Below are 18,877 nucleotides of genomic sequence, written 5' to 3'. Positions count from 1 at the left end.
AGAAAAACGGATGGGGCGCCTGGGTGGCGCAGTCGGTTAAGCGTCCGACTTCAGCCAGGTCACGATCTCGCCGTCCGTGAGTTCGAGCCCCGCGTCGGGCTCTGGGCTGATGGCTCAGAGCCTGGAGCCTGTTTCCGATTCTGTGTCTCCCTCTCTCTCTGCCCCTCCCCCGTTCATGCTCTGTCTCTCTCTGTCCCAAAAATAAATAAAAACATTAAAAAAAAAAAAAAAAAAAAAAAAACGGTGATGACGTTCACAGGCCCCACAGTGTCTAGGCAAGTGACTCACAGCCACTCAACACCCTTCACATCTCCGAAATTCACTTCTTCTTACTATGAATGTCTCTTCAACACTTTTCTTCTGAGTACTGCAGACCCTGACCATGTTGAGCCATACGCCAAGCACTAAAGACTTGGTGCTACAGTGGGCCACGAACAAGCAAACAGAGGCTACCTACGTGCTTCCCAAAGGTGTAAATGTGATAGCAAGGGGATTTTAGGTGAGATCTAAGAAAGAACTCCTTAAGACATCAAGGAGGTTGCGCAAACTCCGATGGTGGAAGTCTTTTAAAACAGCTCACTTTGCTTCTAGCCGATACTAAAGTAACACTTTCCTAAAGGTAAGGGCTCTTTTAATATCCCTTGAAAAGCATGGGGCGCCTGGGTGGCGCAGTCGGTTAAGCGTCCGACTTCAGCCAGGTCACGATCTCGCGGTCCGTGAGTTCGAGCCCCGCGTCGGGCTCTGGGCTGATGGCTCAGAGCCTGGAGCCTGTTTCCGATTCTGTGTCTCCCTCTCTCTCTGCCCCTCCCCCGTTCATGCTCTGTCTCTCTCTGTCGCAAAAATAAATAAACGTTGAAAAAAAAAAAAAAATTTAAAAAAAAAAAAAAAAAAAAAAAAGCTATAAGATGCCATTTTTCAGTGCTTGAATTAATAAAACCCTCTTCCAAACTTATGCTATTCCTATTTACACATTCCCGAAGACTAAAAACTAGGAAAAGCAAGGGCACTAGAAAGCAAATTATCCAAAAAAAAGGAAAACCAGAAACACAAGACCTTGTTACATATAGAGCAACATTAATACTGAAACACAAGAATAAGGAAGAGTTTGCAGCTTTGATTAAAAAAGCCATATGCCCTTTTTCCTTCTCCTCCTTCTTTCCTGTCTTCCCTACTCTGTCTTCCCCTTGCCTCAGCCTTTAGCCTGCAGTGATGATCCTTAAGCACTGAGGTCGATAAATGGTCAAAACTATGCCAACCGTGATCTCGGCACACATCATTCTGGTTATACTCTGACTCTTTCCATCTCAAATCACCACCCATTTGTTGACTTTTCCCCTAAGCTTATTCTCTATATAAACACAACCCTTCTTTACTGGCACTGACCCACAACTGCTTCCACACAAGCCATACTACCATATTTTTATTTCAAAGTCTTTCTGGACTTCAAAAAGACGTAGTATGTTTTAGAAGCAGACCCCCTCTGTTGGAATTCTGAAAGAACTGGGGTTACAATTTAAAAGAATTTCCTCAGCACCACAGTAACTAGTGATACATATATCACATAACTACTCCACCTAGTGGACTCCCGGTCTACTGTAAAATATGTTCCAACGTTTCTAGCAAACTTCCACCGCTGTTTTCAGATAGAGTCTGTGTTCTCGAATGCCAAATCACAGCATTTATACCTCAAAGGTCAGGAATTAAGAAAGAATTGCTTCTGGCAGGGGGGGGTTGCAGACTATTAGCAGAAAGCCTTAAAGTTGTTTTTTGGTTTTTTATTTTGAGAGACAGTGTGTGCAGCATGCGCGTGCAAGCAGGGGAGGGGCAGAGAGAGAAGGAGAGAGAGCATCCCAGGCAGGCTCCACGCTGTCAGCACAGAGCCTAACATGGGACTCGATCCCATGAACCGGGAGATCATGACCCGGGCTGAAATCAAGAATTGGACACTCCACCGACTGAGCCACCCACGCACCCCAGAAGGCCTTAAAGTTTTTAAACACAGTGGGCATCTCCACGTTTGGCTGGATAAAGGAATAAACGTAAAGATGTACTTCCTTTAAAGATAAACCAAATCTTTAGCATTTTCTTCCAACTCCAAAATTCTTACTGTACGAAAATCTTTTACAACGTTTTTTTAACATAGCAATTACATAAAGGCTTTACCTTCCCTGTATGTCAAAGAATACAATGCCTTCCTCAGAGAGAAGGTAGCACTCAAAAGATAAAATTCAAGACCTAAGGATTATTCTGCCACATTGATGTGAAATTTATTCTTTTTAGGCCTTCAAATAACATTTTTTAATAGAGAATGATAGGATTTTAAAACGTAAATATATTTTTATAATTGGTTTTTTAAAAACTGCTAGTGGAAAGAATATTCACATATTCTTAAGAGATCTATCAAATGTACCAAAAAAGAAATGTTTCCCATGCTTTTTATTAATAAAGTACACTTAGAGAAACAACGTATGAATATTTTCAGAGAAAGAACTTGAGGAACAAGATATGGAATAACCTCAGATGAATCAGCAAGTGCGAAGGGATCATCTCAGAGCACTTTATTTATTTTTTTTAATGTTTTTATTTATTTTTGCGACAGAGAGAGACAGAGCATGAGCAGGGGAGGGGCAGAGAGAGAGGGAGACACAGAATCGGAAGCAGGCTCCAGGCTCTGAGCCGTCAGCCCAGAGCCCGACGCGGGGCTTGAACCCACGAACCGTGAGATCGTGACCTGAGCCGAAGTCGGACGCTTAACCGACTGAGACACCCAGGCGCCCCACAGAGCACTTTATTAATAAGGCAACATCACAGGTATAAACTTCATCCCAAGTTGTCATCCTCACCCAATATCCTCATTCTCTTTCAACATCTCTAAATTTCACAAATCTGTAACGTCATTTATTCACTCCACAGGTTGACCCATTCCTTTCCCAAGGCATTTCTGTCCACTGTCATGGGATACTTTCAGCCTACATTCTAAAAACTAGAACTATACTCTATCCCCTCTGCCCCCACCTATCTTACATAAAAATCATCACCAATAAGCATATTAAACACTTGTTCAAGTCCATCCTTTATTCAGGACAGAGCTGCTTCCAAATACCACTTAAGAGGTTTGAAATTTTAAAAAAAAAGAGTTTTGAAATCAAGGAGCTTTAAACTTGGCCACCAAGCACCGAGGCGAACACTACGAACTGCCTGTTCTCCCCTCTTCCTTAACAATTTCATTTGGGGATGCTCCACCAACTCTGTCGTCACTAAAAGTGGTCAAGCAACCCGCTCATAGCCAATGAGCGCTACGTGGGAGTCTCTTGGTCGGGTCTAAAAACAGAGCTACTGTTCTGCCAACGAAAAGAGACAAACTCGGCTTTGTGTGTCTCTTGCCTTTCTCTTGTCGTCTTGCCTAGAATGAGGGCTTAATATTTGGATATGCAGGAACCTTCTAGCGGACATGAAGAAAGCCACCTACTAAGGGCAACAAGGAAGAAAATGTGCCTGATGGTGCTGCTAAGCAGCAGTAGCCCCAGACTTTTTTTTCCACTTGGGAAAAACAGACCTCTTTGTGCTAAGCCAAGGTAGTAAGGTTGCTGGTCCATTTACTGAAACAGGATCCTAACTGATGTAATCACCAGTGCATCCCAGCCATCCTCTTTGATCCGAATGCTGTCCATGCCCAACTAGGCATATCTGGATTTAAAAACCTGCCTCCTAAAAGCAGTTCCTTAAAAACTTAAACATACGCTTCTTATAAAGTTATACATATGCTCCTCCTATGACAAATCAATCCCACTCTCAGGTATTTACCCGAGTCAAAAAAAAAAAAAAAAAAAAAAAGTCTAAACAAAACAAAGACCTGTACATCAATGTTTACAAAAGCTTTACTCATAATTGCCAAATACTGGTAACATCCCAATGTCCCTCAGTTGAGAAGTAAATGAACAAATTGTGGTACATCCATACAGTGGAACAGCACAGCAACAGAAAGGGACGAACCACTACCACATACAACAATATAAATGAATCTCAAAGGCACTGTGCTAATAAGCAAGAGTCAGACTCAAAAAGTCACACACCGTATGATTCCATCGACATGATATTCTGCAAAGGCACAAACACATCAACGGGAAACGTATCAGTGGTTGTCAGGGGCTACAGGTGGGCTAGAAGTTGACTACATCGGGCATGAGGGGATGTGGGGGGATAATGGAATAGTTCTATACCTTGACTGTGGTGGTGATCACACGACTATATACATCTGTCAGAACTATGCATTAAAAAAGGATGAATTTCAGGGGCGCCTGGGTGGCGCAGTCGGTTGAGCGTCCGACTTCGGCCAGGTCACGATCTCGCGGTCCACGAGTTCGAGCCCCGCGTCGGGCTCTGTGCTGACGGCTCAGAGCCTGGAGCCTGTTTCCGGTTCTGTGTCTCCCTCTCTCTCTGCCCCTCCCTCATTCATGCTCTGTCTCTCTCTGTCCCCAAAATAAATAAACGTTGAAAAAAAAAAAAATTAAAAAAAAAAAAAAAGGATGAATTTCACTGTGTAGACAACATACCTTAAAATAAATGGGGAGGAGAGGTGAGTGGGCACTATACCTCCTATAAGAAGTTTTGTAAAACAAATTAGTAACCCTGCCTGCCTTCCAAAGATTCCAAGTACACCTTAACCAGTCATTATTATCCCTACGTGGCTAAAATTCAGCCTTTAGTTGCCTGTGGTCTCATGGCCACCTCACATATATTTATCTTAGAGCTCATATTAGGTTAAGAGTCTGAAAGGCAAGTGTCTACTGCTTTAAGTTTTTGGTGACCTCAGCCACATACGATGTTTGTCTTTTGAAATACTGAATGTTTCTCTCTAATTTTTAAGCTAACCGATTGTCAAGAAGTTAGTCAAACATACGTTAACATAAATTCAAAGGTTACTAGGATTTCTTGCTACCATTAGAGTGTCAAACTAGCCTTCTACTAGGGATTTTACACATGCTACCTAAGCTGGTTTTCATCTTTAAAGGCTAAAGCATTTCTTACACAAAACCACAAGGGGGCAGAGTTCATATGCATGTGGGGAAAGCTACTTTAGAAAAGAAATGCATTCAGACACACATCGATTTGGCTGGTCTAGTGATGGTCTGTCCTATGTGGTGAGAATTTAATGTTCAAAACCACAGCAGTTTAAGTACTATTAGCTATTATTACTGTTTTCCAACCACAATTATTAATCAGATCAACACATTTCTGCCCAATTTCTTTAAAAACGACAAAGGTAAAAAAATAAATAAAAACGACAAAGGTATGGTTTAAAACAGGAACCAAAAATATGAATCTCAGCAAAATTTCTACAAACACTTACTTGGATATACCATAAGAGAACTACACCCATAATAAAAACATTTTCCAGTCCCATAAACATATACCAACATTTACAAACATCCCTTAGATCTATGGCACCAGGAGGAAAACAGCCACATATTTATATTTCTAAAGACTATAATTTAGGTTTTTTTTTAAAAAAAGACACATATGCAAAGAAGTTCATTAATAGGATCATAAGGGACATCTGTATTAAAGTGGCAGACAGAAAAGAAGGACAAGATAGTCCTCTAGCCAGATTGGGGGGGGGGGGGGGAGCCCTCAAGAGGCAGGATTTAGCTGGTCTAAGGGCAAAACTCAAAGATAGAGTAGGTAAGATTTTTCTAGAAGTAACCACATGAGCAAAACTGAAGCTGAAAGGCCAGAAAACCTGTTTGGGAGACGCTTAGTAACAGGTCTTGCCGGGACAAAGAGCTCCTAGGAGCAAGAAATGTGGAAATAATCAGAAAATGCATGTTAAGCCCACATTACAGAATCCTGACTGCCACTTTTAAGGAGCTGTTTTTACTGGCATCTTTGTTGGCTAAACTAAATAAAATCAGTTTAACAAATTTATTGAAATTTTATTCTACATAGTCACCTATATAACCAAGAAATGTATGCCTATTGAACATCTAATTTTGCACAACAAGGAACAAATACTAAGAAGATGACCCAGCCTTCTCATCAGTTAAGTCAGTTCCTTGCAGAGAACACTTCAACGGTGTGATTTTCTTGAACAGCGCTCAGCACCTGAGCCAGAGCTGACATTTTTGCCAGGTGGCTACAACGAAGGATGAAGGAATAAGGAGCTGAGATATTAACCAGAGGAGCTGAAGCGAAGGGAAGACAGAGAGGATGATGGAAGAAGAAAGTAAAAGGGGTAAGGGATGGGAGGTCTCAACTAGTCCCAGACCAGGCAGAGGTAACAGAGCTGGATAGAATGGAGGTTATGATCAAAGAGGAGTATGCCCAGGGGAGCCTGGCTGGCTCAGTCAGTAGAGCATGTGACTCCTGATTTGGGGGTTGTGAGTTCAAGCCCTACATTGGGTGTAGAGATTACTTAAAAAAAAAAAAAAAAAAACACTTTAAAAAAATTAGAAAAGAGGAGTATGCCCAACTTTAAGATTTTCAGGACAAAAAGTCCAGAGAATGACCACAAAAGAGGCTAAAATTGCACGCACAGAGGTGAAGGACACTGGAAATCCAAATATGAAAAGGTACTGAATGAACTATTACAATCTGAGTCTCAAAAACTCAGGGGTATTCAAAGTATACACACTTCTGTTGGAGCATCAAATATGTCAAGGGCAGGTGGCAAAGGCAGCTGCAACCATCTTGTTAGGAATCACTGGGGAGGGTGTCAGAACTGCAGAGATCTGTGTAGACAGATGGCAGGAAACTCAAAAGGAGAGCGAAGGAGCAATCAATCACCTGTGTCCACATCAAGGAGGCCCTACATGTCACAAAATCAAATACTCACTTTTTGTTCTTGCTTTATCTGACCTTTCCACAGCAAACTACACTGCTACTACTAACCACATCTTCCTTCTTAAAATTCTCCTGTCCACTGGCTTCTGTGACATGTCATGTTCTTAGCTCTCTTCTACCTCTCTGGCTCTCAACTCAGCAGTCTTGTTGGTTTTTATCCTCTTAGGCTGCCTTCTCCTTTCACTCTGTCCTCTCTGTCCTCTCTGGGGAGAATGTCTTTACATTTGTAATTTCATGATTTAAAAATATCTATCTCCAGCCCCGTCCAGTCCAAGTCCCAATATCTACGCAACATCTTCAAGTAAGTTATCTCAGAATCTCCTCATACTGAACAATGTCCAAAATCAGTATCTCCACACCCTCTTCCAGGATTCGCCTCTCAGATTCACCAAGTTCCTGTCAGGAACTTGGAAGTCTCCTCAAAACCTGTTTCCTCCTCTACCTCACATTCTATCACCAAATAGTGCCCATTTATCTCCCAAATGTTCTGTACCCACCTAGTTCTCTCTGTCTGTAACACTGCCATCTTTCAAGAGCTTCTATCATCTCTTACCTATAGTCAAGTCCCTTGAACATGCCAGTCATTCTGGACACTACTCTCTGCCTCCCCTCATCTTCTCCTAGTTAGATCTGAGTTTAGCTCAACTTCCCTTTGTCAAGGAACACTGCACTCCTCCAGACTAGATTGAGGTCCTTCTCTTACAGGCTGAGAAGGAAGGGAGGATTGTGAGAGAGTAAAATAGCTAGACTTGTAGCAGAGAGTCAACGAAGGTGGTGACCATTAATATAATAGTGGTCTAATATTCCCAAAGTTCATATAATGACTCCGTTTATACACTGACTACAGATAAGAGAACCAAAGCTGACAAATCAGAAACTCATCAGACTTTTCCTACTGACTTAAGTGAACTCAAAACTTGAGAGATTCATTGTTACTCTTCTCAAAAGAATTAAACATTTATGAAAGGGGCTGGCACCACTGAGCTACACTAACTTGCAAATGATCAAAGTCAGGGCTAAGTAGTAAGGGGACTATGTTAGTGTTTTAGCAGTCAGGCCATTTCCACCCCATCTAGCAGGATACAATCTTCAACACTGGTAGCATCAGCTCCTGAAAAACTAAATATCAGACAGAAAGCGGAGTTAACTCCTCTTGTTTTACTATTCCTCTGTGTAAAATAATCAGAAAAACATTAAACCAGGTGATTAAAACGAAGAAGCAAAACAAAACAAAACAAAAAAAAAAACCAACAAAAAAACCATATACTTGATAAAATGCTTCAAAATTCTTCACCAACTCAAACTACATCATGGTCCTGACTACTTTGACAATGCAACTGGCTCCCTCATGCCAAGACTGGGTCTTCCTACTCTGCACCACGTAACAGGAATTCAATCAACAACAACAACAACAAAAAGAAATTTGATCAACAAGCATTTATCCTCCACATACTAAGCTCCAGGCACAGTGCGAAGTGCAGCAGAATCAAAGATGTCCAAGACTAGGGCCAACTATAATAGAAGGCAACACGCGCTACTGTGGTCGTATTACTAAGCTACGTATTCACAAACGAGGTAGCAAATAGTGCTTTACGTTAGGGCAGGCCAGGGACTGGCAGCCAGTCCACACACTGATGCCAGAGTATACGTCAACTCTGTCGCTCAGCAAAATGTTTAGATCAGCTGCCATCTTTTCCCTAGCAAGATTTTCTGAATAATAAAAGTAACGAATAAATTCACATTCTGGTACAAGTTCCTTAACTTGTTACAGACTAGCACTCTGGCAGCACCGAGATAAAGGAAATGAAGACTGAGAAAGAGTGACAAACCAAGTGACATTTAAGACAGTCTTTCAAGATAGTAAGATTCTGCTAAGGAGATAAAGAGAAAAAGGCATTCTAGTATACTCTCTCCGAGAGGCCTAAACTCCTTCGTTTGTGAGCCAAAGATGAGACTGAAATTCTATTCAATCCAAGTCCATGCTGAAGTTTAAAAGTGAGACAGTGAGCGCTGTATAGAGCATAAGATAACTCTGGGGTGTATTTCATTAGAACATTTAGTCACAACCTCACACCGTACCCAAGGCATGTATTAACCCATGGCTACACTCTACTTGCTTAAAGATTCAATTCTTCTGATTATCCCTTCACCCTCTCCATCTCTGCACACTATATTAATAACCGACACAACTACACACATCTACTAAATTCTATTTGCTCTCAGTTGGCTCCAAATCTTTATGTTTAGCAGGCTTCCCTCAGAATTACCTCCGAAGCTTTAACGGGCAGTAACTAACTTTTTCACCTAATAGTATAACGTCTGGCACAATACTACAAGTAAGTGGATTTAAACTAAAAACTTAAGACCTGAAGGGGATTATGGTAAGTGAAGTAAGTCAGAAAGAGAAAGACAAATACCATATGATCTCACTTATATGTGGAATCTGAAAAATTAAGCAAATTAAATAATAAACAAAAAGTTCCCTATACACATACAGATGATAAACTGATGGTTGCCAGAGGGGAGGTGGGTGGAGGGATGGGTAAAATGAGTGAAGGGGCGTGGGAGATGCAGGCTTCCAAGTATGCAATGACTAAGTCACAGGGCTAAAAGGTACAGCACAGGAATACAGCCAATGGCACTGTGACGGCATTGCATGGCGACAGGTGGCAACTACACTCTGGTGAGCAAAACATATAAACCTGTTTAATCACTACGCTGTATACCTGAAACTAATATAACATTGTATGTTAACTATGCTCAAATAATAAAAAAAAAAAAAAACCCAAAAACACGTATTTTAAGAAGTTTAAAAGCGCGACAGTGAGTGCTATATAAAGCGTAAGGTAATTCTGGGGTGTGTTTCACTGGGACATTTACTCAACCTCACACCGTACTCAAGGCAGCTTTAAGGATGATGGTAGTGAAGATAACAAATACCTATAATTTGACTAACATTCTTTTTTTCATAAAGTACACCGTCTCAAATAATTCATTACACATAAAAATGTTGAATTTAAAAATAAACTAAAACCTTAAATTAAGCTGAACAAAGTAAAAATTTGACCCGCCAGTCAAAAGTTTCAAGTATCTTTCTTTTTTTTTTTTTTTAATTTTTTTTTTCAACGTTTATTTATTTTTGGGACAGAGAGAGACAGAGCATGAATGGGGGAGGGGCAGAGAGAGAGGGAGACACAGAATCGGAAACAGGCTCCAGGCTCTGAGCCATCAGCCCAGAGCCCGACGCGGGGCTCGAACTCACGGACCGCGAGATCGTGACCTGGCTGAAGTCGGACGCTTAACCGACTGCGCCACCCAGGCGCCCCTCAAGTATCTTTCTTGACCTTAGAAGAGAACTATCCCCTTTTTCATCTCAGGCTCTCTTCATTTTTTAATGCCAGAAAAACACTGTTTGACTTAAAAATGCGTCTGACCATTCTAAGAGTTCTGCCTTAGCTTCAGCTTCAGGATGATATTATAGTCCTTCCTGAGAGGACGATAAAACAGTGTCCCACTGGGGTTTTTCATAGAATATCCTAGCTAGACATCTAGCAAATGTTCTTCCTTAATAAGCATAAAGCCCTAAGTCACATGGCCAAATTTCTTAGACGTTACTTAAAGGAAAGAATTCCTGGCCTTTTATAATTAAGGATAAACCCATGTATCATTGTTGTACTCCCTCTACCTAGCATGCTGCAGTCAGTCAACAAATTTTTGCTGGGGAAAAAAAAAAAAAAAAAACAAAGGAAAAACACAGCAAAGCATTATATATTTTTTTAGTAAGAGTACCCACTCATTACTGCCTCGACATTGAACTTCTGACACAGGGGGCATGTAGTAGCTCCCCTCAAAGAGTAGACTACAGTCCCATTATGTAACCAGTCATTTACAAAGAACTCCTATTAGGTTTTCTAAAAACTTATTCAATAATAGCCTCATATAATATAGCTTACTGTCCTATCCCCTAGCACCAACATCATAAGGGAATTCAATGAATCAAAACTGCCCTAATAAATTTGTAATGCTTATATTTGAAACATCAAGTAACAATCTCAAAGTCATTGTATACCAACTCGGAAGAACAGCAAAATTAGTCAGTACTAGTCATTTTCAGAGGAATATCTGCAATGTTAAAAAACGCCAAATCTCCTTTTTCAAATTACTCATTAGAGCCAGAATGGCCATTATTTGGAAGTACTCAGCCTTGACCCAGAAGAAAAAATTACGTCACTAGTTCTGAACTCTTGACTCACTTCCTTCTTTCTTCCCTCCATCTTGCAATCTCCTCTGGAGTGTCTAACTTGATCTTCTTCATACCAGGAGCATGCATCTAGGGAGAAAAAGCCTGATGAACATCAGGAAGCATATTGTACATGTTTGGGTTTTGGGGTTTTTTTAATCTTTTTTTATCTTTAAGCAGGCTCCACGCCCACGTGGGGCTTGAACTCACAATTCTAAGATCAAGAGTCACACACTCAGTACTGACTGAGCCAGCCAGGCCTCCTCATATCGTATGTTTCTGACTAAATTTCAATTATGGGGGATAACGGAGACTCTGTATTCAACATTAAATTTACTAGCAGAGACAAATTTAAAACTAAGTAAGCAGGTTTTATCCATCCATATCGTGACTTTCCCTTTAAAGAAAAAGGGATAATTTCTCATGTGTTCAGATTAGTGCAACTGATAAGGAAAAAAGGAGTAATGCACTTTTGGTTACAAAGTAGGTATGTCACCCATATCTCAACTAACGTCATGTACCCAAATGAATGACCCATCACCCAAAATTGAGTGAGGTAGCTAAAGAAATAATGAATACACAGAACGATTTGGAGCAGCATGGCGTAATAAAGCAAGCAAAGAATTTGTGGTCAAGAAACTCAAGTGCAGGAATCAGTTCTAAAGCGCTCGGTAAATCTTTTTTTTTTTTTTTAAATGTTAATTCTGGCCAATATTTATCTATTTCACACAGTGGTCTGTGAAGATAAAACTGAATAATACAAAGTACTCCATGTTACTTATTACTAGGCTATGTAAATGAAGAGCTGTGAAGATAACAAATCAGTGAATTAAAAAGAACATGAATTAAAAAAACAAAACAAAAATTCACACAAGAACTTACATTTCTCCAATGAAACTGGACAATCTTCTCATGTGCACTAAAAGAACAATCTACCTCAGGACACTGCCAAGAGTTTAAAGAAAAAGACTATTCAATGTTTTCTGTGTTAATTTTACCCTACTACTGCATATTCAAACATAATCTCACTGAACTACATAGTTATCCCATCTATGTGGGATAGACAGCATCCCAAACTATGTCAATAGCAAAATAAAGAGCACTCCAAACCAGGTTGTATTTAAAAAGGAATGACATTCTCAAAGCATATAGTACAGTAACACATATCATTTACTTCTCTACTTAGTATATACATGACATCGGCAATGTTACAAAATTTTCTTAACTCCTAAAGTTGAAGGGGCATTCCTATAAACTGAAAAAGAACCTTTCCAAATTAAGAGCATTTTTTTTAAAGTACTTAATAAGGTCCAGACCAACCTTAGAGAGTGATGGGCCATGGCAAATTACACAGTGTGATTAAATGGTCAAGGGCAGCCTTAAAGGGGAAAAAAACACACAAAGGTACAAAGAGCAACTGGGGTGAGGCCCAGCACTCTTACCAAGCAGAGGAGGTGAGCACTCACAGTTGTCAGACCTCCTTTCTTTACTGCCATCTTGCCTCTTCCTGAAGCGGTAGGCTCCCCACCCTCCAACTGCAAATCCCAGGGTCCCTATCTCAATGTGTCAAGACATCAAATGACATTTCTATGAAAACTATAAACTTTTAAGGAAAAAAAGCTCAGAATTTCTACCAAATAGACTCATTGTGTTAAAGACACTTCAGGGCAACCAAGAAAAACCTACTTTTGTATGTTCAGACATGTGTTTATCATACTTCTCTTGATTTTTAAAACCACGATCACAGGTATCACAAAAACAGTGAAAAACTGGTTCCTTTCTTTTCTGCAAACAAAAACAAGCATTAGATTTTTGATAAAAAATGTTTACTCAATGATGAAAATATAACTATCCTCTCAGTAGTATGTACTTTCTCACATAATCCCTGTATGTGGGGAAAACTTCTGAATACGTTTCTAATGAAAGGATAATTCTGTTTTGTTTTCTATAGGAAATATATTAGGAAAAACAAGCACTATAAAAAAATTGTTAAATCTGAGTAGAATATAAACTGCGAGTAGATCAAATTGGTAATCTAATTAAGGGCACAGCATATGTCAAAATGGTCTAATCAATACTCATGGTAAAACAGCATTTTGGGGCACCTGGGTGGCTCAGTTGGTTAAACGTCTGACTTCAGCTCAGGTCACGATTTTGAGGTTCATGGGTTCGAGCCCTGCATCGGATTCTGTGCTGACAACTCAGACCCTAGAGCCTGCTTCAGATTCTTTGTCTCCCTCCCTCTCTGCCCCTCCCCCACTCACACTCTAGCTCTGTCTCTCAAAGATGAATAAATGTTAAAAATAAAAAAATTAAAAACAAAACAGCATTTCAACTTTTAGGAAAAACAACTATATCAGATTTTTTTAACCCCAAAAAAGAATCACTTAGTAAAGGTCAGTTACTTATTCCCAATTTGCTATTTTTATTCTTAAATTTAAAACAAAAAAATTATTTACAATGAGACTAGGAAATGGCCTTCTATTGTTTAACATTGGGATTATGTTAATATACTTGTACAATATTTTGTATTAGCTATACAGTTTTCATGTCAAAATGAGGAATACTAATTTCATGCTGTAGACTTTATTCGACTCATTCTAAACTAATGACATTATTTGTTTTCCAGATTTTATTTTTAAGTAATCACCACACCCAACACGGGGTTCAAATTTACAACCCCAAGATCAAGAGTCACATGCTCTACCAACTGAGCCAGTCAGATGCCCTGACACTAATTAATGCACATCTTTAAAACAGACCAGATTTATAAATTTCCTCAGAAAGCAGCCTATTTTAAGATTTGGTCCCTGAAGCACAACAAAGAGTTGATCTTGATTTTTAAAAAACAATAACTTTGTTCCTAAAAATGATAAATATCTACTACTGAAAAGAACTGAAGCAGTACAATGAATTAAAATAAACAAATAAATAAGGTAACAATAATAACACAAAAAAATCTTGCCTGAACAATTTCAGACATGATTTCAGGCACAGAGGATAAACTAAATATAAACTATTTTAAATTAACATTGAATTTAATTTTAATTGATTTTGACACAAGAAGAAGAAACTGCTCTTTTTTCAATCACAGAAGTATTTTTTCCTAAAAGATCCCTGTGTCAAAAAGAAAAAGATAATGAAAAATAAAGAGTTTATGTCATTATAATTTGTTCTTAACTCCATACTTTCAATTTTATAAGAGAAAGTTTGGACTTCTGTTCTTCTCCCTAAATTCCATCCTTCCCCTTCCAATTTGCTAATATATAAATATTTAGTTCACCAAGGTTTAATAACATTTATATTTACTCATAATCACAATTCTGTTATATTTATTTTTGAAAATACATTGAAATGAATTCAATGTTTTCTCTTTCTACAATTTCTCCATTTACTTCTCAAAAAGATTTTGCTTCAAGTTTTTACTTAAGGCTAAGGTCTTTAAAGATCCTATTATAGCAAGGCCCCACTGTGTCAATAATGGATGCAAAACACTGAAACAGTTACGTTAGAAACGCAAGGCATGAAACAGTGACATAGGGACCGAAGTGTCCCATTCAAGAATATCTTTAAAAATACCTTTTTCTTCTGTTTTCTACTGGGAGGGAAGTTGACGTCAGTGAACTTTGCATCATATTTTCGTGGAAAATAAGAACGCTTAACTAAGAAACAAAAAGAAATCCATAAATATTTGCGACTATACAATTTTTTAAATTTGTATTTGCTCTATGATGTCACAAATACTTGGGTAGAAACTACCTCTTCTAGGAAGAAAAGTAGTTCAAGCAAACTAACAAAGATTAAGACTAGTCTACCAAATAAATATTTTTCAAATGAACACATAATTGGTAAGATTAGATGTCCATACAACGCTTCAAAGGCATCAAAGAAAGGAATGGCTACTCTAACCTTGATGACATTTCTTGTTATTTCAAACATTAGAAATGTAAACAATACTATCCCAATACAGCTTTTCAGCATCAATTTTATACCAGGAAAACAACCTTGTGAAATACATTTTCTCTCAAATTCTTTCCTTTCTTATGGCTGTGATCCAGCTATGAAACCCTGATCCTTCACCTAGATTACTTAGACAGCCTCCCAGACTGTCTTCCAGTTCCTAAGCCCTCTCTTCCAATAGACACTGTGCACTGACACCACCGAAAAATAATCCTCCAATGGTCACAAGCTTGCTGGAAAATCTACGAATGACTTCCCAGAATCCTTCAATGAGATGCCGGTATCTTTTCTCATGCTACTCTTCCCCCATACCCTCCACTTACTCGGCTTCAGTCGCAACAGAAAGTGCAATCTTTAGAACTCACCTTGTACTCACACCTCTTTGCCCCGACTTACAAAAGTATCTCTTCCAAAATCCTAAACATGTCCCAAGACACTTCTTCCAAAAACTTTCCCCAACTTCCTCCACACTCTGAAATCACCTTTCATATGCCTCTAGCACCAGTCATGCTGTGTTGTGGTTATTATTTATGAACCCATCTCACCTGTCTCGGGACCGTCTCAGGCGCATTCATATTCCCAGCATTTGGCACACAGTAAGGGCTGATTTGGCATCAAGTTAATGTAAAATAATCTTAGGCAGAGTTGGAGAAGCTTTTAAGTAAACAATCTCATGGCTTTAAATATGATCTGTATGCAGATGACACCCAAATTCACAGCTCTAGCCACAAATCTCCCCTGAAAGCACAAACTAACAGCTTATTTGATATATCTTCTTGACACGTATTCCAAACTGAACTCCTGGTCTTTCTTCCAAATCTCTTCAATCCACATCTTTCTGCTTGACTGGCAAAAAACTAAGTTATTCTTGTCTTGAGTTTACCTCACAGCCTGCAAATCGTGTTGGCCCAAACCTACCTTCAAAACAGATCCAGAATCCAACACTTCTCATCACCTCCAGAGCTCCGCCCTGGTCCAAGTCCCCAGTATCTCTCACTTGGATAACTGCAATAGCTTCCTAACTCATCTCCTTTTAAGTCAATTCCCATGAGTAGCCACATTAATCCTTCTAAAACATAAATTATGCCACTCCCCCGCACTATCCTTATCACAAGAGTAAAAAGTCAAAATCCCATCGTCTACAAGGCCCTAGCAGGTCTGTCCTCTTCCCCAGTCTTCTACAATTCGACCCCAGGATTGCTCGCCTCTAGCCACAGTGGCTTCCATTCTGATCTATAGCACCTGCCTCAAGCTCTTTGCACTTGCAGTTCATTCTGCCTGCATCCGTATTCCCCCAGCGGTCCCCATAGCTCTGATCACTCACCTCCTTGAAGTCTCCGCTCAAATGTCACCTTCATTATGACTGACACTGACAATTACACCAGAACTACCTATCACCTTCTTTGCTTTCTCTCTCTAGGTAGCTCACTGTCTTCTAACACACACTGCTTTTTTTTTTTTAATTCTGTCTCCACCAGGAAATGTTAAGCTACATAAAAATAGGGATTTTTCTATGTTTCGTTCACTGCTATATTCCCAGTTCCTCAGCGGCTAAACAGACTGAACAATCAGAGCAAACATTCCGGTCAAATTGTGAGACCTTAACTGACCAGACCCCCAAGAGTGCAGGGCAGAATCAAAAGTAGAGAAAGGGAAAAGTGGGAAAGGGAAGAAGGGAAGAAGAAAAGTAAAGGGGCGGTAAGGAAAAGAGTAATAGCCTACCCGGAGTGTTCTGATATCCAGGAAAAACACCAGGAGACTGTCTCCAGTACCACGATGTAGAAGCCTGGAAATTCCAGGAAGGCTGGCCGTTGAGTTGAGGCTGAGAATCAAGGGGGGACTGGGCGTCGAAGGGAGGCTGCGCCCCGGGAAGAATCTGGGCGTCGAAGGGAGGAGGCGCCTCGGGGAGAGCCTGGGCTTCCTGGGGGTGCTGCTCCCCTGAGGAAGGCTCTGACCCTCGTACGGGAGGCGACGACGAAGGCGGTGGTGGCGGCGGCAGCATTGCCCAGAACATCCAGTTGTCGGACAGTGAAGCAGTGTCTCTCAGAGGCCCCAACGTGGGGGTCAGCTCGGATGCTGGAAGCCACCCGTTAGAAGTCACGAAATCACCAGCAGGCTCAGCCATGCCTCCAGCCAGGTAGAGAACCTAGCATGCGAATATGGAGCAAGCTTTATGCGTCACTTCCGGTCTCGTGAATTACAGGACTCTGCCAACCACGGGCTGCTACGTCATTGGTCGGCGCCGGAAAAACTTCCTGCCGTTTGCGGCGGAGCCCGGGCTGCCTTTTGGGTAGGTTTGACGCTGCGTGGATAGGGTTGTAGGCTAGACCGGTGTCCGCCACCGCGGATGGCGAGGGATCTGATCGGGCCGGCGCTGCCGCCCGGCTTCAAGGCTCGCGGGACAGCAGAGGACGAGGAGCGAGACCCCAGCCCTGGTAAGCGGCCGGCGTGTACGCTGCCCGCCAGGCCTGTCCGCCCCTTTTCTGGCCCGGTCCCACTCTCGAAATTGAGATCTAAGGCCTGAAACGGTGGAGCAGTGGCAAGTGGGCGAGGAGGACCGGAGCTAACTTTGCTTTTCTAGCGGTAGCGGGGAGGTGGCGCTGGAACGGGGCGAGCGTGGGGGGGGGGGGGGGAATGGTAATCACTGTAATGAAGATGTTTCCCATTTAACGGTTAACGGGCCGGACCCTGTGCTAAACGATCGATACACATTGTCATTTAATCCTCCTAGAAACCGTATGAAGTAAAGATGATCATTTCCATGTTATAAACGGGAACACTGAAGCCCAGGCTGTTGCCCGTATCACACGGCTGGTAAATGGTGGAGCCCAATTTAGAACACAGCCAGTGCTCCTAACCTCTGTGCCATATTGCCTTCTGACGAGCAGTGCTCATGGCTCTTGCAGGGGATGCTTTGCTCCTTAGCCCCCGACCTGCCTTCCTAGCCTCTCCTCCTGTCATTGTACCTGACACACACAGCCCAGTATTGAACTAGTTCAGTACTGCGCAGTTTCTAAATTCTCTAAGAGCTTTCTGGCCCCACTCTGCATTTTTTGACATACCTGACGAATTCCTGCCCCATCCTCCGAGGCCCAACTTCAGTGTCAGCGAAGGCTTCAGTGAAGCATTTCCAAACTCTCCCAAGCATTGTCACGCCCTCTTTTTCCCCCACAGGGTTTTCTTCCACTTAATTACATCATATATTTAATACACTTTTTTGAATAACTTGTCAGCATATCTGCTTGCACCATTATGGTATGGTCTTCTAGCCTTAATACAGAGTGGGCACTTTGTATTTGCCAAATAAATGCTTTATAGACTCTTCATGCATTTCTATCTCCTTTAATGTTTGCTCTACCTTTTAGTGAATACATGTTGCATTCCTTTTGAAATTTTTGGATCACTGGATATGTCTACATTCAGCTTTAGTACATACTGCTAAATCAGTCTTTTGTTCATTTTTCCACTGATCTGTCTTTCCTTACTGGCCTGTTGAGTTCTTTGTTGTTTTTGTTGTTGTTGAGTTCTTTATGTAGTCTGGACAAGTCATTTTTTCAGTTATGCATGTTGCAAATATCTCCTCTAATTCTGTGGCTTGCCTTTTCCCTCTCATTTGTATGTGTTGATGAACAGAAGTTTTTTATTTCAGTAATTCTGATTTTTAGTTTTTCTTCTTTTATGGTTAGAGCTTTTTGTACCCTATTTAAGTAGTCTTTGCCTCTTCTGAGGTTACAGAGTTACTCTCCTTTGTTTTATCCTGCAAGCATTACTGTTTTATCTTTCACGTTTATATTTGCAGTCCATCTGGAGTTGATACTTGTATATGGTGTGAGGTAG

The 18,877-nt window shown here is 40.7% G+C and overlaps 2 protein-coding genes across 5 annotated transcripts in view; one reads left to right on the top strand and one right to left on the bottom strand.

The window, feature by feature from the left end:
* NUFIP1 (nuclear FMR1 interacting protein 1) overlaps positions 1–17,199 on the bottom strand; it is a 39,860-nt gene extending 22,661 nt beyond the window's left edge. Inside the window, exons 1-5 of the mRNA XM_030311153.2 lie at positions 16,763–17,199; positions 14,660–14,742; positions 12,767–12,865; positions 11,963–12,025; positions 11,094–11,170 (exon numbers count right to left, since the gene is read on the bottom strand). Of these exons, the coding sequence (XP_030167013.1) occupies positions 11,094–11,170; positions 11,963–12,025; positions 12,767–12,865; positions 14,660–14,742; positions 16,763–17,165 (725 nt within the window). The 5' untranslated portion in view covers positions 17,166–17,199. The remainder of the gene's footprint in view (positions 1–11,093; positions 11,171–11,962; positions 12,026–12,766; positions 12,866–14,659; positions 14,743–16,762) is intronic.
* Positions 17,200–17,339: 140 nt separating this feature from the next.
* Positions 17,340–18,877, top strand: part of GPALPP1 (GPALPP motifs containing 1) — a 28,047-nt gene continuing 26,509 nt past the window's right edge. For all 4 annotated transcript variants that reach the window (XM_030311112.1, XM_030311091.1, XM_030311084.1 and 1 more), the window contains exon 1: positions 17,340–17,475. In XM_030311112.1, coding sequence (XP_030166972.1) covers positions 17,388–17,475 — 88 coding nt within the window. In that variant the 5' untranslated portion in view covers positions 17,340–17,387. The remainder of the gene's footprint in view (positions 17,476–18,877) is intronic.

This window comes from Lynx canadensis, chromosome A1 (assembly GCF_007474595.2).
Source record: "Lynx canadensis isolate LIC74 chromosome A1, mLynCan4.pri.v2, whole genome shotgun sequence".
Classification (NCBI taxonomy): domain Eukaryota; kingdom Metazoa; phylum Chordata; class Mammalia; order Carnivora; family Felidae; genus Lynx; species Lynx canadensis.
The sequence above is the reverse complement of the archived record's forward strand: the minus strand, read 5'-3'. Positions and strand labels throughout refer to the sequence as shown.